At 31.4% G+C, this 16458-nt stretch overlaps 2 protein-coding genes across 3 annotated transcripts; one reads left to right on the plus strand and one right to left on the minus strand.

The window, feature by feature from the left end:
• Positions 1-310: 310 nt before the first annotated feature.
• LOC130815692 (BTB/POZ domain-containing protein At5g17580) lies at positions 311-2842 on the minus strand. Its single transcript, XM_057682178.1, has 3 exons — positions 2817-2842; positions 2417-2486; positions 311-1813 (listed from the first exon to the last, which is right to left on the minus strand). Exons 1-3 carry the CDS (start codon positions 2840-2842, stop codon positions 311-313), a joined length of 1599 nt encoding a protein of 532 aa, XP_057538161.1.
• A 5690-nt stretch (positions 2843-8532) lies between these two features.
• Positions 8533-16365, plus strand: LOC130816055 (U-box domain-containing protein 34). Of its 2 annotated transcripts, XM_057682628.1 has the most exons (9): positions 8533-8834; positions 10157-10278; positions 10758-10879; positions 11533-11654; positions 13163-13347; positions 13530-13631; positions 13959-14387; positions 14886-15635; positions 15894-16365. In XM_057682628.1, the coding sequence occupies exons 1-9, from the start codon at positions 8678-8680 to the stop codon at positions 16092-16094; spliced, it is 2190 nt and encodes a 729-aa protein (XP_057538611.1). In that variant the 5' UTR covers positions 8533-8677; the 3' UTR covers positions 16095-16365. The 2 variants fall into 2 exon arrangements, with proteins under 2 accessions (XP_057538611.1, XP_057538612.1); XM_057682629.1 differs by lacking the exon at positions 10157-10278 and having other exon boundaries at positions 8674-8834.
• The last annotated feature ends 93 nt before the right edge of the window (positions 16366-16458 follow it).

Raw genomic sequence — 16458 nt, forward strand, 5'->3', positions numbered from 1 at the left:
AAAACAAGACAAGATAGAAAAACAAGAGAAGACAATGCAAGATAAACATTAAGGTTACTAACATGACCATACATAAATGCCAGAACAATAAACAAGAGATAGGTGACTATCCAAGATCTAGGACGCAAATGCAACTTGGAGAACTGAATCTACAATAATTCATCCATTAAAAACCATTCAAAAATAGAAAAATCACCATTTTCGTTCAGTAAGAACTCTAAATCAGCTTCATACCAGACTAGTCACCATTCAAAAAAGGCCTACAAAGCAAAAAAGAAATAATACTTCATGGAGTATGATCTAAGATAATCTAGTTGAGATGATGATTCTTCTTATTCTTCTTGTTCTTGTTGTTTAATGTGTGTTGGCAGCAATTGCAATCATGCAAAGTCTCATACTCATGACTACTACTACTTCCCATACATCCAAGCTTCCTCTTCATTCCAGCCCATAAACCAACTTTCTTCTCACTCTTCTTTTGATGACACCCACTAAACCTAATAAGCTCTTCCTTATCATCATCATCATGATCATCATCCTGATGATGTACTTGTACTTCCCTCTCATTCGCTCGCTCTTCTTGAATCCAACATGATTCCCCTAAAGATTTACGGATATTATCCCTTATTTCCAATTGTGAGACGAACAAAACTTGCACTAACACCCTTAATGGCAACTTCTGATTCATCGCGGCATGCTTACAAGCTTGTGATGACATCTTTTGGAAGTCCAAAACCTTACAAAGTTGTTCTTTCTCTGATTCACTTAAGTCCCTATGATTCTCCAAGTATGTATCTACTGCCCTATAAATCCCATCCAACAACCGGTTACTCCCTATACTTGATGTGTAACTACTCATTTCTGCCATTTCTGTGAAACTACTTGCATCCGTTTCTTTCCCCTTAGCTATCTCTACTAAGTACTCTTCCATTAGCTCTGCCACTACTACTAGTCCCCTCCCATTTTTCTCCTTCATATTTCCATAATAACCCTTTAATACCTGTCTTAGACTCTCTACACCCAGCTTTAAGCCTACCAGATCCTCTACTCTTGCCCTCTCTAATTGCTTACCTATTCTTTTTCCCAATGATGCTACACATTCCCCGCTTGCTTTTTCTTTTACTGCCTTTACATACATCTCTAACAATAGCCTGTATGTTTTTACACTTTCCCCATTTGGTATCAGTCTTTCTATGGCTTCTATGCTTTCCCTTTCACTTCCATGTCTCTTATAGTACCCGTACAGCGATCCCACTATTTTCTCTTCTCCTACTTTTCCTTTCACCATTCCTTCTATCATTGCTTCATACACTTTTACTGGCAATGTACTTAAATCCTCCTTTGATGTACATGAATCTCTTGATGATGATGTTTCATCATCCCATTCATCATCATCCATCATGGGTTCATCTACTAGACTTGGGTTGGATACTGCGTGTGCAGTGACGCTTTCTACCATGATGTCTAATAGCCCGTTTTCTGCTGCTTGCTCGTACATAGCCCCTGATATTGCTTGTAGAGATCTTATGCTTTGGTTCCAGCTAGGGAGAATTTTTCTTTCTAAGAACAAAATTGCATTGTTGAGTAAGTTGTTTGGACTATGTGCCTCTGTCATCTGCAGGTAGTGTGCTAGGCAGATCAGTGGGACAATGTTGTCGCTCATCATCTTGACTTCCATGCCATGGATAAATCTTCCTACGAGTTCTAAGGATTCGGGTTCGTATGGTGATGCTCTGATGAAGGCTGAGATGTCTTCATTCGGGTTGTTCTTAAGCAAGGTTGCTACTTTGGCTGATCTTTTGGCTAGAAGTCCCTGTTTGTTGCACCATTTATCATGAAAAGTGAATCAAATTAGTGAAATTCTTATGTGGATGAGTAGATTATCGCGGTCTAAGGAGGGTTAGATGCCAACAAATCATCATTATACTCAGTGTATTTCGCTTGTATGGACTGTGAGCTGAGTCTGGGAGGGAAGGAAGACGACAACTAGGGGTGTTCAATGGGCTGGGCCCCCATTTTGAGCCCTTATTGGGCCCTTTTTAAAAGGGCTTTGTAAAGGTCAGGTCGAAAACAGGCTCTACAATAATTAAAATAAAGTGGGCTATAAAAGGTTCATTAAGAATCGAAAACTAAAATGGGTTGGGTGGATCGGGCTTTCAAAGCCTGACCCATTAAAGGCCCACATTAAATTTAAAGGGCCTTTATCTAATTTAGTCCATATTTACTTAGGCCCAGCCCGGCTCATATTCGGTCTATTGAACACCCCTAACGACAACCCATACCCATAAAAAATAGTGCGGCCAAAGAGTCTTCCGATAAACCATTGAGATAAGGAAATTGTAACTAGAAAAACCCTCGGCTTTTTAATGTCACAATTATTATGGTGATATAAAGATATGAAAATGAGTTGGCTTACTTTGTCTAATTGGATTGGGGCAATACTTAGTGACAAGCGACCATTTGGTGGATATATGTGTCTGGAACACCTGAATATTGAAAAATAAGTACTTAGTAAATAAAAAAATACAAATTCTCTTCTCTTCTCTTTATTAGGCTGATTCATATATTTAGTATATTAAAGTAACCATTTGTATTTTAGAAATTGAGTAATTATATGGGCTCGTGAAATGGACCCATACATGACAAGTTGATAAAAAAACAGTCGATCTTCCAAGAAACCATCTCATGAGAGATGATTTTTAGAACCAGCCCATTAAAACTTAATGTCTATTCTTATATTACATTTTCTTTTATAGTCCGTTTCAAATTTGTGTAAAAAAAAAATTGGGTAGAAAAGAAAGAGTTGTTTACGTTACCTTGATGATGCATCATTGAAAGCCATTTTGTTGTTGTTACCGTTTACACGTTAATGCTGCAAAATGATCTTTCAATTAGATCAACAATTATGAACACTTGAATAATTATTACTCGTAAAAATAAAAATTGCAATACAATCTAAAATTAATGAATAATGACATATAATTGATTGTATTTTGGGATATTTAGTCACCACAATACTACTTAAAATTATATTATCACAAAAAAAAAAATCATTGGTAAGAAAGAATCGATCATATAAATATTTATCAAGAACTTTCCAATTTTGCAAAAAATGGAAAAGTTTGTGCAAATTTAAACCGAATTCTTTCCTTTCTTTATTCTATGGTTTATCCCAAAAAAACACAATTTACAAAGCAATTATAAAGAACATTGTGCAATACACAATCTACTCAATTTATTCCTCACAACTATACGTAAATACTATGAAAATGGAAAGAAATTTAGAAAATTACCTCTTGAATAATTAACAATAATCCAATATTAGTCTTAGTTTGTTGGATTTGCTTGTATAATTGTATTCTTTAAGTCTCTGTGAAGACATATGATAAAATTGGAATAATGGTGTATAATGTATTTTTTGAAGAAATCTTTAATAGTTGTTATTAACTAGTATAAAGGGTTTTAAGGGTTAAATTTAAACTTAATCATACTTTTGACATTTTATTAATTTTTATTTTATTAATCTCTAAGGTATTACTTTCCCATGAAAATAGGTATTTTTGTTTTATTTAACTTTTTTTTTCTTCTTTTTATGAATATTTAACGTTTTCCTTAAACATTTATTAAAAATTAAAAAAATTACCAAAATGAAAAAACTAGGTCATATTTTTTGAAATATGAGAAAACTATTTCATAACAATCATAATACTATAGAAATGTTGTAAAACTTCAAGTGTCATTCTCTAAGGAGGCCTGACAAATGTAATTATTTTAGTGGATGATATAGTTGATTGATTACATAACAATATTTAACTAATTTAGAATTTGATTATTTTTAAAATTAGAGCTAAATTAGTATAGTATGGAGAATATTTTATTGTAGCAATTCTATATAACTAACTTGAAATTTGATAAATTTAATTAAATTTAAAAATGATGTTTTCAATAAATAATTTTATAAAAATTAGTATTTTATTTATTCTTTGAAAAAACAATGTATTCGATAAATTTAATCATGATTGTATATACGTGCATTGTTATTTGAATTTTAAAATTATATTTTTATATATTTAATACTCATATATAAATTCGTGCATTAGTTTCTGTACTAGTAATTTGTATTTTTAGGGCTTATTTGGTTACCCTCAATTACATTACCCTTGGAATTTTAATTTCCTAGGAAATAGTATTATCCTCATTTCTTTGGTTGCCAAAAAATGTAAAATTCCTAGGAATTGTAAAATCCAAGGGAAGTTAATGCCTATGATACATACATAGGAATTAGATTACCATATACCCCCCTCGCCCTCGGTTATTCACAATTCTCATGTCTCATTTTAAGTGAAATTATAATAATACCCTCCAATACTTGGTGTACCCGCCATTTTCCAAGTAACTGCTTCCATCATTTCCCATCTCCATCACCTTGTTAAACCTGTAAATGAATTGTTTGTTTCTTTTAACTTTGTGATGGAGCCAATGGACTTAACGTACCATGGGCTTCATTGGATATTCACACTATGTCCATCCATCTCAGTGGGCACCGGTCACAGTCCAAAGATAACCATTTATCCAAGTACACCTACATCAACCTGAAACCATATCAGGGAGGGGCTAGGGTGGGATTGGGAAGTGAACCTGCAAGATCAGACCTCACAAGTCATTGTTTCATGAGATAAATCGTCAAGAAAGGTAGACACAAGATATTTCTTTTTTAGGATTTTTCTGAATTCAGAGAGATTAATTTCTCAAGGATGATTAGAAATGTTTTTTTTTTTTTTTTTTTTTTTTATTGTTTATTACCTAAGACCAATACCACTTCCTTGATTGGTAGTGTTTGCAAAGAATAGATTGATGTGGTTAGACAATGGCTTAAGTTCCGAATTAGGGGAACTTTCCTTGCACTTCTTGGCTTTGGTGACTGGTGTCACAGAGTTAAGAGCTTGTTTTCTTTTCTAAAGAAGCCTGTCTTTGTTTTTCTTGTTGGTATAGTATTGTTCATTTCAGTTCTTAATTATTTACTCTAATACATTATGGAGATGCAAAACCACCTGAATTAACAAAATTCCTCCCCCCCCCCATTAAACCTTTTGTAATTAAAAGTATAAGTTTGAAAGGATTGTTAGACAAAATAATATTAATTGATTAGTTTTAAGCCTACTAGCTTAATTGGCAAAGCATTGTGCAAAGGCACAAAGATGTGGGTTCAAATTCCACGTAGGCTCCTAAGTTTACTAAAATCACTAACAACACTATGTCATCTCACATGAATATGATCATGTCAAGGACTAATTCTTATAGCAATGTACTATATAGATATATATTAATATACTCCCTCCTATTCTCCATAAGAGTCTTTTTTAACACCGTTTATCTTTTGCTCTTAATTTGCATTTTATTATTAATTTATAAGTTAAAATATAGTCAAGTGGAATCTTATTTGATTCGTCTTAATGCAAGGATTATTTATATTAACTTTTCATAATTTTTAATTAAATAAGTGCATTGAATAGAGTGTATAAAGTAGATGGGACACTTATGGTGAAAGGAGTAACTATAAGGTAGTTAGCAAATATATAGTATATCCAGTTATGCATTATTGATTCATAAAATCTTGATTGCCTCACCAAGAGTATCTGTCTGACAGAAGGGAGACATTGATTAATTGAACTTGTTAGTAAACATAGTTGACTAAGTCACCAAATTATTGCCATTATTTACTCTTTTATGTTGCTGTCCAGCATTCATCATGCCTGATGCATGAGTCTACACCCTATATAGTTGACATTTTAACCTATATAAGGATTTTTTTTAAGTTTGATCATTTTCAATGTCCTATGATTTGTTGATTCAATCGAATAAAGCATAAGCCAAAGGTAGAAGCCAAGTTAGAATTTTAAATCTTAGAGGTAATAAAATGATACTAAATTAATATAAATCAACAAAATTATACTACATATATATAAATAAATTTAGACAATTTTTTTTTAAATTATAACTATATAATAATTTTGTAGCTTGTAGAAAGAATCAAATTACAGACCTTAAATTTTACATTTTGTCGACTTTTGTTTCTGAATTTTTTGGTTTTTGTTATATTTAATCAGCTTTAATATATTACTCCTTTCGTTTTCATATGTTATTTTCCAATAGTATTTATGAATTTTAATATCAAACTTTGACTATGATTTAACTCTTAAAATTTGCATTGGGATCCTTTCAAAAAAAATTTGCATTATAAATTTAAAATCTAAAAAACAAAAAAGTAAATGAGAAGAACAAATAAAAATGAGAGAGTATGAATCGGTAAGGAAAGTTGGTTCAAGAATATACAATACTACAATAGGGCATCAGTTTAGAGGTACGGTTTCGTTTTCATATGCTCAATTAGCGGCAAACACCTTAATATAATTTTTATAAATATATAATACGTAAATAATAAATAATTGAGTTGAATGTTCAAAGATTAAAAAAATATTGGAGGATATGATTTTTTTAAAAGGAAATAAGGTAGAGAAATCAGCACAAAATAATAGTAGTAGTTGCGGATAATCTCCGCAGCATATTCCAGCATAATCGATTGAAGGCAGCTTAAGTATTAATAAAAAATTATTGACTGATGTAGAGAGTAAAATATATTTTAAAATACAATTTTTAATGTGGTTAATTTGTTATGCATATTCCATAGATCTCAAATATCAATTACTTCCTCCAATTCACGAAATGGGATATTAATTTTTTGATTTTATTCTTTTAGTACTTTTAATTTGTATTTTTTTTCTTAATTTATAAATTAAAACATAATTAAATAAGATCTTGTTTGATTTATCATAATGCAAAGATTATTAACATCTATTTTTTATAATATTTCGTTATGAATAATAAGAGATATTAAACATTAAATAAGTATATTGAATAGCGTAAAAAAGTAAATGTCCCATTTTTAGTGAATTAGAGAGAGTATTTCCTTTGTCAGAGAAAATAATTTTCTTGTTAATTGCAATTACGTTTGATATGGAATTTTAAACCAATCCAAATAAACAATTTCTTATAAAATAAATTATAAGAGGATTTGAAAGCAACCAAACAATCTCTAAAACTAATTTAAAAGAAAATTGCTCCATTATAATTATAAGTAATTTAGAATAGAAAATATATTAACTAATACTCTAATAGATTGTACACAAAAGAAGAACAAGAGTATTTTAATTGCAAAAGTACACCATAGTATTGATTTTTAAATTGAACAACATGAATTAATAATCCAGAAAATAATTAATATTTTGGATCTATGAAGTAAAAAAAAATGGAAAAGAAAATAAAAAAGTCAACTTGTTTTCTCAGGCGGCTCCTAATCTCCTATTACCCAAGTTCGTTCTTCAGAGTAGTATTTATTCCTTTGTTTCTTAGAAGTATTTCTTTTTTGTCGTTTTTCCATAGAAATGATTTATAGAAGTATTTTAATCCAACTAATTTTCCATACATTGTGAGATGGTGTTTTTCTATTTTCCTTCAAATTTGATTTGTCTCATTATTAATTTATAATTTATAATCCAACTATTTTAATATATTATTACTTTTTATTTTCTCTTATTTTCAAACTAACTAACAAAAAGACAAAATAATTACTTTGGCCATCCTAAATTGAATCTCCTTTCAAAAAAAAAAGATTATTTCAATCTCTTTATCATTCCCTTGAAAAAAATTGTTTGGAAAAATAGTTTATTGGACAATTTTAGCTTATTTTGATACAAATAAAGAAATAGATTGTCAAAGTATTTAATGTTAATGTTTGGCAAAATTAGTTGATTGAAACAACTTATTATTATGAATAAGCAGTTTTTTTTTGAATAAACTGTTTATAGCTGCGGGTTCATAATCAGCTGATCAAACCAGTCAATAAAATCAGTTAGTCAAATCAGCCACTGTAATCAGTTATATCAATCATTTGTCAAACACCTCAACCTCAGAACATAGTAGAGTAAAATATTAAAGTGATATTTTAGTTAACGATTTTTCTAACCTATGAAACCTGGTGCATCGGTTTAAATAACAAATTTGGTAATTACTTCCTCCATTTCAAATTAGTTGCAATATTAGAAAAATAGCATTATTGATTTATCAAATTTGTGATTAGTTTTTAATCTATAGGCTAAAAAATACTCAAGTGAGATCTTATTTAATTCGTTTCATTGCAAAGATTATTAATATCAAATTTTTATAAATTTTTATCATATATAATTAAAGATATTAAAAATTAAATTAATATATTGAACTACGTGAAAAAGCAAACGTTGCAAGAAATTAAAACGGTGAAAGTATTTTAAATTTAATAGAAAAAGAATATCTTCTAAAATAGATAAATGTAACATTATCTTAAAGAAGATTCTAATAAAATTTCAAATACTCGATAATTAATTTTATTGTCTAAATCTATGGATCTGAATCTTGATAACTAGTATATAGATTAGAAAAATCGTTTTTATATAAATAGGAGTATATATATTTCCATACGTGTTTGTTTCCCGAAAGTCAAACAACCTTGTAACATAATTACGTGTTCATCTCCTCTTTCCTTTTCTTCCTGATCAAAAGGTATTATTATTTGGAAGACTGAACTCTTGTAAGATCATCAGCTGAGAACCCAAGACAACCGGCCCGGCTACTATATATAGCGATGACCACCGTAGCAGTGGCAGTTAATATCACCAGTAACGGTCGTGGTAACGGAAGCAAACGGGCCGTTAGATGGGCTGTTGATAATTTGTTGTGTCATGCTGATCGATTTGTGCTTGTTCATGTCATGCCCATCGTCACCCACATTCCTACTCCTTGTAAGTTTTTATTCTTCCTAGTTTAATTTTTGTATTCGAAGGTAGAATGGAGAATTCATACGGATAAAAGGAAAAGAAAATTAATTTAATTATAATCGATATAAAAAACTGGAAGTGATTTTCTTTTATTTAAGAATTATAAAATAATTTCTTTGGATTTTAATAGTTGCCACGGTTTCTGTAGCAACTATTGTTCATGAATTGATTTTATTTGGCATATAATTCCGAATGTATAATGTAAAACATAGTTAAGTAGGATCTTATTTGATTTGTATTAATGCATATTTTTATAATATGAACTTTTTAAAATTTTTTATCACATGAATTTATAGATATTAAAAATTAAAATAGTGCATTGGATAGGGTAAAAAACAGAAATGTAACGAGTATAGGGATGGGCATGGGTTGAATTTGGGTTGGGTCCAACAAGATCCAGATCCAGACCCAGACCCTAAACTTTTTCATTTGATCCAAACTCGAATCCGTAGGGTCTGAAAATTTTAGACCCGGACAAAGTTCAAAATCATGTAATGTTCAAAAATATAATAAAATTTCAAATCAAACAATTAAATACACATGATAGCTAATATATAATTTTTTAAAAATGATATAAATGAGTTCATGGGTCGGATCTGAATCTCAAACGTGTAGAGCCGAAACCGGACCTCGACCCTAAGGTCATATATCCAAATCCAACCTGGATCCATAGGGTCCAAAATTAGGTGGACCTAGACTCTTTAAATTAGGGTCGGGTCAGTTCTAGACTCTTAGGGTTCAAGACCCATGTCCATCCCTAGTAACAACTATTAAAAACGAAGGAAAGTATATTTTAGAAACTTTTATTTTAAAAAAAATATTTATTATGTTAATTTTGATGAGTCTTCCTTTAAATTCTTTTATATTAGAAGTATCATTTTGTGAGGCCAAAAAGGTGGGTTTTGAGAAGCCAAAATTTTATACTTTTCTAAAATGTATTCTTATAAGGGAATTAGGGGTATGAATCAAGTAAAATTGGATGTCTCTATTGTGACAAGTACTAATTGTTTAGCTTGAGCCTAAATAAATAAGTAAGTTTATTAAAAAATTTTATTTTAGATTATTTTAAAAATGTTTAGCTTGAGTCTAAATAAAATAAGTAAAAAAAACTTTTAAAAAATATAACATATTATGAAATCTCAACCATAAAACACATTGTACTACGTTTAGCTCATTGCTCAACCTCTAATTCTTATGTATTTTGTTAGATTTTATAACTTCTTATTAAATAAAACAAAAAGAGGACTGAGTTACTAACTATAATGATAATGGAATAATGGTTTCAGCGGGAACTAGTATTCCTATAACAGAATTAGACTCGAAAGTAGTAGCAAAGTATATGGAGGATGTAAGAGAAAAAGCTCAAGCAATCTTTCTACATTATAAGAGGCTTTATAAACCTGGCGAGGTAACTACTTCATAGTCTTTAGTTCCCTTCGTTGCATTGTGTCTTCATAGGTTGTTGTATGAGGCGGTTTAAGTTCAGATTTGATATTTAAAGAGTCTGTAGCAAAAAAAATATTATGCGCCGTACTTAAAAATATAGATTAATAAATATAAAATTTATGGAAAATGACATATACAACTCTAAGGATTGTATATAAGAAAGAATTTTATTCACGGGTTAAAAAGCCTATCTTATCTCATACATATTATGAGAATATAAACTCCTTGTTTGAGGTTGTCTAATCGAGAGGCGGTCTCTCACAAGAGCAGCTCTTGTGTTTTTATCATCTCAACTCATTTATATTACTCTTACGGCTCATTTGGTCATTAGTTTTAAGTTGTTGGAATATGTTAAAAAAATCTTTCAATAAATTTAATGATTGTGTTTATTTTGTATCATATATTTAATTTACTTATAAAATTAATTTCAATGTGTTATAGGTGAAGTTTGAGACCTTGCTGCTTGAATATGAAAATATCTCGGCCGGACTTGTAGACTATATAAGAAAATCAAGTGTAAGAAGCTTAGTGCTCGGATCTGAATCACTTAATCGGATTTGGAGGTATATATAGACTCATTATTCTCTTTATCGTTTTGTCTACCAATGGTGACTAACATTTTGTTTGATTATTGGTATAAAATACTAAAATGATAATGAAAATTTAATGTAGTTTACTTAAGGAAATTAATATGTAAGGTTCGTTATTATACTTCATCTGTTCTAATAATTTTGTTATTAAGATTTACTGAAAATTGTGTAGAAAAATACATATTTGAAAATTAGAGGTTAATTATCAATTACCATAAAAATAATAACACATTTTATGAAAATCAATTACCATAAAACTCATTTTCACTATCACGAGAGTTCTTTTTTAAGGATTCAACTTAATCAAAAGCTTTAATAAATGATTTTAGCCCTAGAATATGTTATATATTTCATCACACCACCTCATACAATAGTCCTTTTTACGCTAAAAAGTGTAAATGCAACATAATTCCGTTTCTATACATATAGCGCTAGATATTTCACTTGAAATAAAAGCTTAATAAGATTCAATTACTTGACGTTTCATCATGTTGGCTTTTATATCATGTCAAGAAAACAACACAACCAAAAGCTTAAGTATTGTAATATGATTAACTACGTTATGACAATGTTTCATATACTCAATGTTCTTAAGCTAACTACAATTTTGTCATTTTGAATAACAGGAGCATAAAAGGCCATGGCATTCCACAGTTAGTTTTAAAAAGCGCACCTGATACATGTGATATATTTGTTGTTTCCAAACGAAGAGTAAAGACCAAACTCGGCAGCTCAATGATCTCAAACGGTATGTTTAAACTGTTAATGAACCTATTCAACTATAAACTTAAGTTGATAGTTGAGCTTCTATGATATGTTATATACTCTAACATGCCCCTTCACATGAGAGTCTTTTTGGACTTGAAGTGTTTATGCAACTAGGACCGGTTCTTAGCATATTCGGGTAGCCGACTGCCTAGGGCCCAAAATAAGTAGCCTCAAATATTAATTGATGCTATTCAGCCTCGGTTCAGAGCAACAATTTTTAAGTGATTTATTTGTAAACTTTTTTTATATTAATTTGAAGTAATTTTACAATATAATATTACAATACATATTGTCTTGAATTATTTTTCTTGAAATGGAAAAAAATTATTTTTGATATAATACAGGGCTCCATTTTGAATCGTAAAAATAAATAGGGCTTCTAAAATCTTTGCTCTGCCCTCGTATGCAACACATGTCCTCCTTATACCTTGCACGAAATATCTTACTTGAATTGGAGGGATAATTTGTTGGATAATTTAGAGTATAAAAGGTACAAAAGTTTAGGTATAACAATAAGTTCTAATTATACTAAGGTTTAATTCCATGAAAGTTATTGGCAAATACTATGAAAATAGTAGGGCCAAGGAGATTATAAAATATTAATTTTATAATTAAGGACATGAGGCTAAAAATCCGTGTGCAAAAGAAATAAGAAAATAGAGCTTTATTTTGAAGCTACGGCAGTTTCTTAAGGTTGAAATATTAGTGCGCTCAATTAAAGGCACATTTATAGGGTTGAAGCTAAATTTTAGCTAGACTAATTGCAACTTTCTATTTTCTTGGGCCTTGTAGTTTTACACGACTGATCTGTTAGGATTTTACTAATTAAAAGTTACGGTTACTTCTAATTTAAAACCTAATAAATAAAATTTCTATTTTTATTTCCTAAAATATAAGAAAGTGAGAAAATCATGGGTAGTTAATTCTACCATATATATATATATATATATATATATATATATATATATATATATATATATATATATATATATATATATATATATATATATACATATACATATATAACAATTAATAAGTTCAATTTCTAAATTTTTTACATCTTCGTAGACAGTATTGTCTTAAAGTATTTTCGGTCTAAAGTTATTTATTTATTTTAAGTTAATTAAATTCATTGTAACTTCAATTTCTAGAAATTTGTATTAGGTTGCAAAGACTTGTAATTTTGGTGTTTGTAATCTCTTCAAGTTTAATTCACATAAAAGATTTAACAACCTTAAAACATTTAACAATCTAGAAGCGTGATTTTAGATTTAACAAAATTGAGATTTGAACCTGTGACCTTTTTGTCACATTGACTACTCATACTATATCAAGGAACCAAGTCAACTAAAAGTTTAAGTTAATGACCGAGATTTCAAATATATTATATACTCTAACCAAAACAATGTTGATTATAATTAGTGGATTTTTCCTTATCAAATTGTCTGATTTTTTGATGATCTTGCTAATCTTGTTCTCCTGGTGCAGCCTTAATTGATCAACAGAGCTTGTTAAAAGAAACTCATGGGCATAAATTACCTATAGCGGTGACTACAGGCCAGACTCCTTTGCACTCTTCCTCTTCTATTGAGGCAAGTCATAGTTCTTTGTCATCTGATCTTTCGTCAACCGCGCAAATGTCCATACCCGATTCTCATATATCCTATGAACAGGTTTGTGTTTTTCGATCCATTCTCTTTGTGTTTTGAACTTGTTATACACACTCAGTTTAAGCTTGTTTTGAACTTGAAACGAAGATATAAAAAAGGGTTTTAGAGTGATCAACTAGCCAAGTTTCTTGTCAAAAGATTCATGATGATGAATCATATTGTATTAAGTGTTCATTTGTTTGCAGTTTGAATTGAATAATGAGGTAGAACAATTGCGCTTGGAGTTGCAAACTACACTTGCTTTGTATAATCGGGCTTGTGAAGATCTCGTTCATGCTCAGAAGAAGGTACGCTTTTGTTAATTGACACTATAGTTGCATTGTCGTTCAAGATTAAGGCTTTGGTGTTGTATGGCCTTATTAAGGGTAAGGTTGCATACATTCGAGTCCTCTAAGTTCTGCTTAGGTGGAACCGACTTAGTATATAGCATGACAATGGCATGGAAAAGAATATGGCCTTAAAGGATGGAAGTTTTTGTGGTCTGCACGTTAAACTAAAGGTTTTGTGGTTTGTCGTCATCCAAGCTTGATTCTGATCATAACTTTTATGAACGAGATATATTGGGTATGATGATGATCACGACATCAAACTAAAGAGAGATAAAAAAAATGTAGGTACGAATACTTTCTTCAGAATGTGTTGAAGAAGCAGCAAAAGTAAGTGCTGCTACAGAACGTGAAGAAACACTAAGGAAAATTGCAGAGCACGAGAAATCGAAGCACTTGCAAGCTGTAAAAGATGCCAGAGCTGCTAAAAATTTACTTGCTAAAGAATCTTACGAAAGGCAGATAGCAGAACTCAATGCTTTGAAAGAGTTCAAGGAGAGACAGAAAATTGTTGATGCGCTTATCTCCAACGAAAGGAGAATTAGAAGGTACACACCAGATGAGATTAAAGCGGCGACTGACAACTTTTCTGTGGAAAAGGTTATTGGTAAAGGTGGTTATGGTAAAGTCTATCGAGGTACACTTGATCACACGGCTGTTGCGATTAAGGTGCTTGAGCACGATGCCACTCACAAGAAGGAAGAGTTTCTCAAAGAGGTACTTTAGTTTCAAGTCTTACAATAATAACCTTTTATCTCTTTTGATAATGATATGATCTGTTGTTATCCTCATACTTTGATGATTAGAGGTATTCAACGGGCAGGTCGGTCAAAAATTTAAATGGACTAGGTCTGGGTCGCTCATGTCAAATTTAAACGGGTCGGGGCAGGTCAAAGCCTGTTAATCCTGACCCACTTTGACCCGTTTTTAAAAAGTTTATATAATAGTTTTTTTATTCTACTTTATGGCTCGTTGGGTCGACCCACCTATGTATATAATAATACCATATAAAAATATAGAAAAAGTGGTAAATTCTTTTGCAATCAATTTCTATAAGTATCTGACCCGACCCGACCATTACACCAAGCCCATTAATGACCCGACCCGTTATTGACCCGTTGGGCCTACCCGCCCCGTTGAACACCTCTAACTTTGATCATAGTTTCTATGAGTATGATCTATTGGGTATGATCTTGATGATGATACCATGTGCAGATTAAAATCTTTAGCCAATTATGCCATCCAAATATTGTTTTACTACTTGGAGTGTGTTCCGAAATGGGTTGCCTTGTATATGAGTACATGGAAAACGGAAGCTTAGAAGAACATATTTTTTGCAATAAAGGAAAAGCACCCCTTCCATGGTTTGCGAGGTTTCGTATAGCCTTTGAAATCGCTTGTGGTCTTGCATTCCTACACCGCAGAAAGCCCGAACCAATTGTGCACCGTGATCTCAAACCTGGGAATATCCTTCTAGGAAGAAACTACGTAACAAAAATCAGTGATGTTGGGTTAGCCAAACTCGTTTCTAACAACATTCCTGATTCAGTTACCATGTTCGGTAACTCCTTGCTTGCCGGAACTTTGTACTATATAGACCCCGAGTATCAAAGAACTGGTACCGTCAGACCTAAATCCGACTTGTACTCTTTTGGGATTATACTTCTTCAGTTATTAACTGCTCAAATTCCAAATGGGCTTCTATTGGTCATGGAGAACGCGATTGCCAGTGGTTCCTTGCCGTATATACTAGATGACTCCATCAAAGACTGGCCGCTGGCTGAGGTAGAGGAGATGACGAGACTTGCATTAGACTGTTGCAAACTCAGGTGCAGAGATAGACCTGACCTTGAAACAGAAGTCCTACCGATTCTGAAAAAACTAGCTGATGTTGCTGATGCTAGTATGAAAGTCGAACGCAACAGCATTTTTGCGCCTAGCCATTATTTCTGCCCTATTCTACATGTAAGTTTCACTTAACTCTGTATTCTCCTTTGGTACTATAAAGGCTCTTTTCAGACCCTGATCATAGCTTCTATGATCGCAATATAGCAGATATCTTGATGATATTGACTTTAAAGAATTTTGTGTACGATTGTAATTAGTTGATTACCTAAGAGTGAATTTCACTAGCAAAACCGATCTAAATTCATTAATCATATTGATTTATTGATCCAACCAAGAATACTAGACTGCGACTGAACCTTGCACGACATGCTACAGGAAGTTATGGATGATCCACATGTTGCAGCTGACGGTTTCACATATGAGCGTAGAGCGATAGAAGCATGGCTTGAACGACACGATGCATCTCCGGTCACAAAGAAAAAGTTGAGTCATTTTAATCTTACTCCCAACATGACCTTGCTTACTGCTATACAAGAGTGGAAATCTCGATTAGCTTCGAAGCATCCCCAACGATGATTCAAACAGAAAACTGTATATTTTCCCATAGAAATGAGTTCGATTTCTATTGGTTTTCTTGACTTATGATCGGTTTTGTTTATTGCCTTCATTTAAACGCCCCCTTTATGTATATATGAGCAGGAGGGATGGTGAGTTTATCTTGCTGATAAACTTCATTTGGATATCACAACTCTTTGAATGTATATTCAATAACTTATCAATTGTATATCAAAAGATCATGTTGATTGTACATTGAATTTGAAATGAGAGTAAAATCACTTTAACTATATATATGAATTATCCCAATATTTTTAAGACGCTTCTACCCAGAATATAATCGTAGAGTTTGGGACATATGGAAGTCCAAAATTTATAATTGCTC

This window comes from Amaranthus tricolor, chromosome 6 (assembly GCF_026212465.1).
Source record: "Amaranthus tricolor cultivar Red isolate AtriRed21 chromosome 6, ASM2621246v1, whole genome shotgun sequence".
Classification (NCBI taxonomy): Eukaryota; Viridiplantae; Streptophyta; class Magnoliopsida; order Caryophyllales; family Amaranthaceae; genus Amaranthus; species Amaranthus tricolor.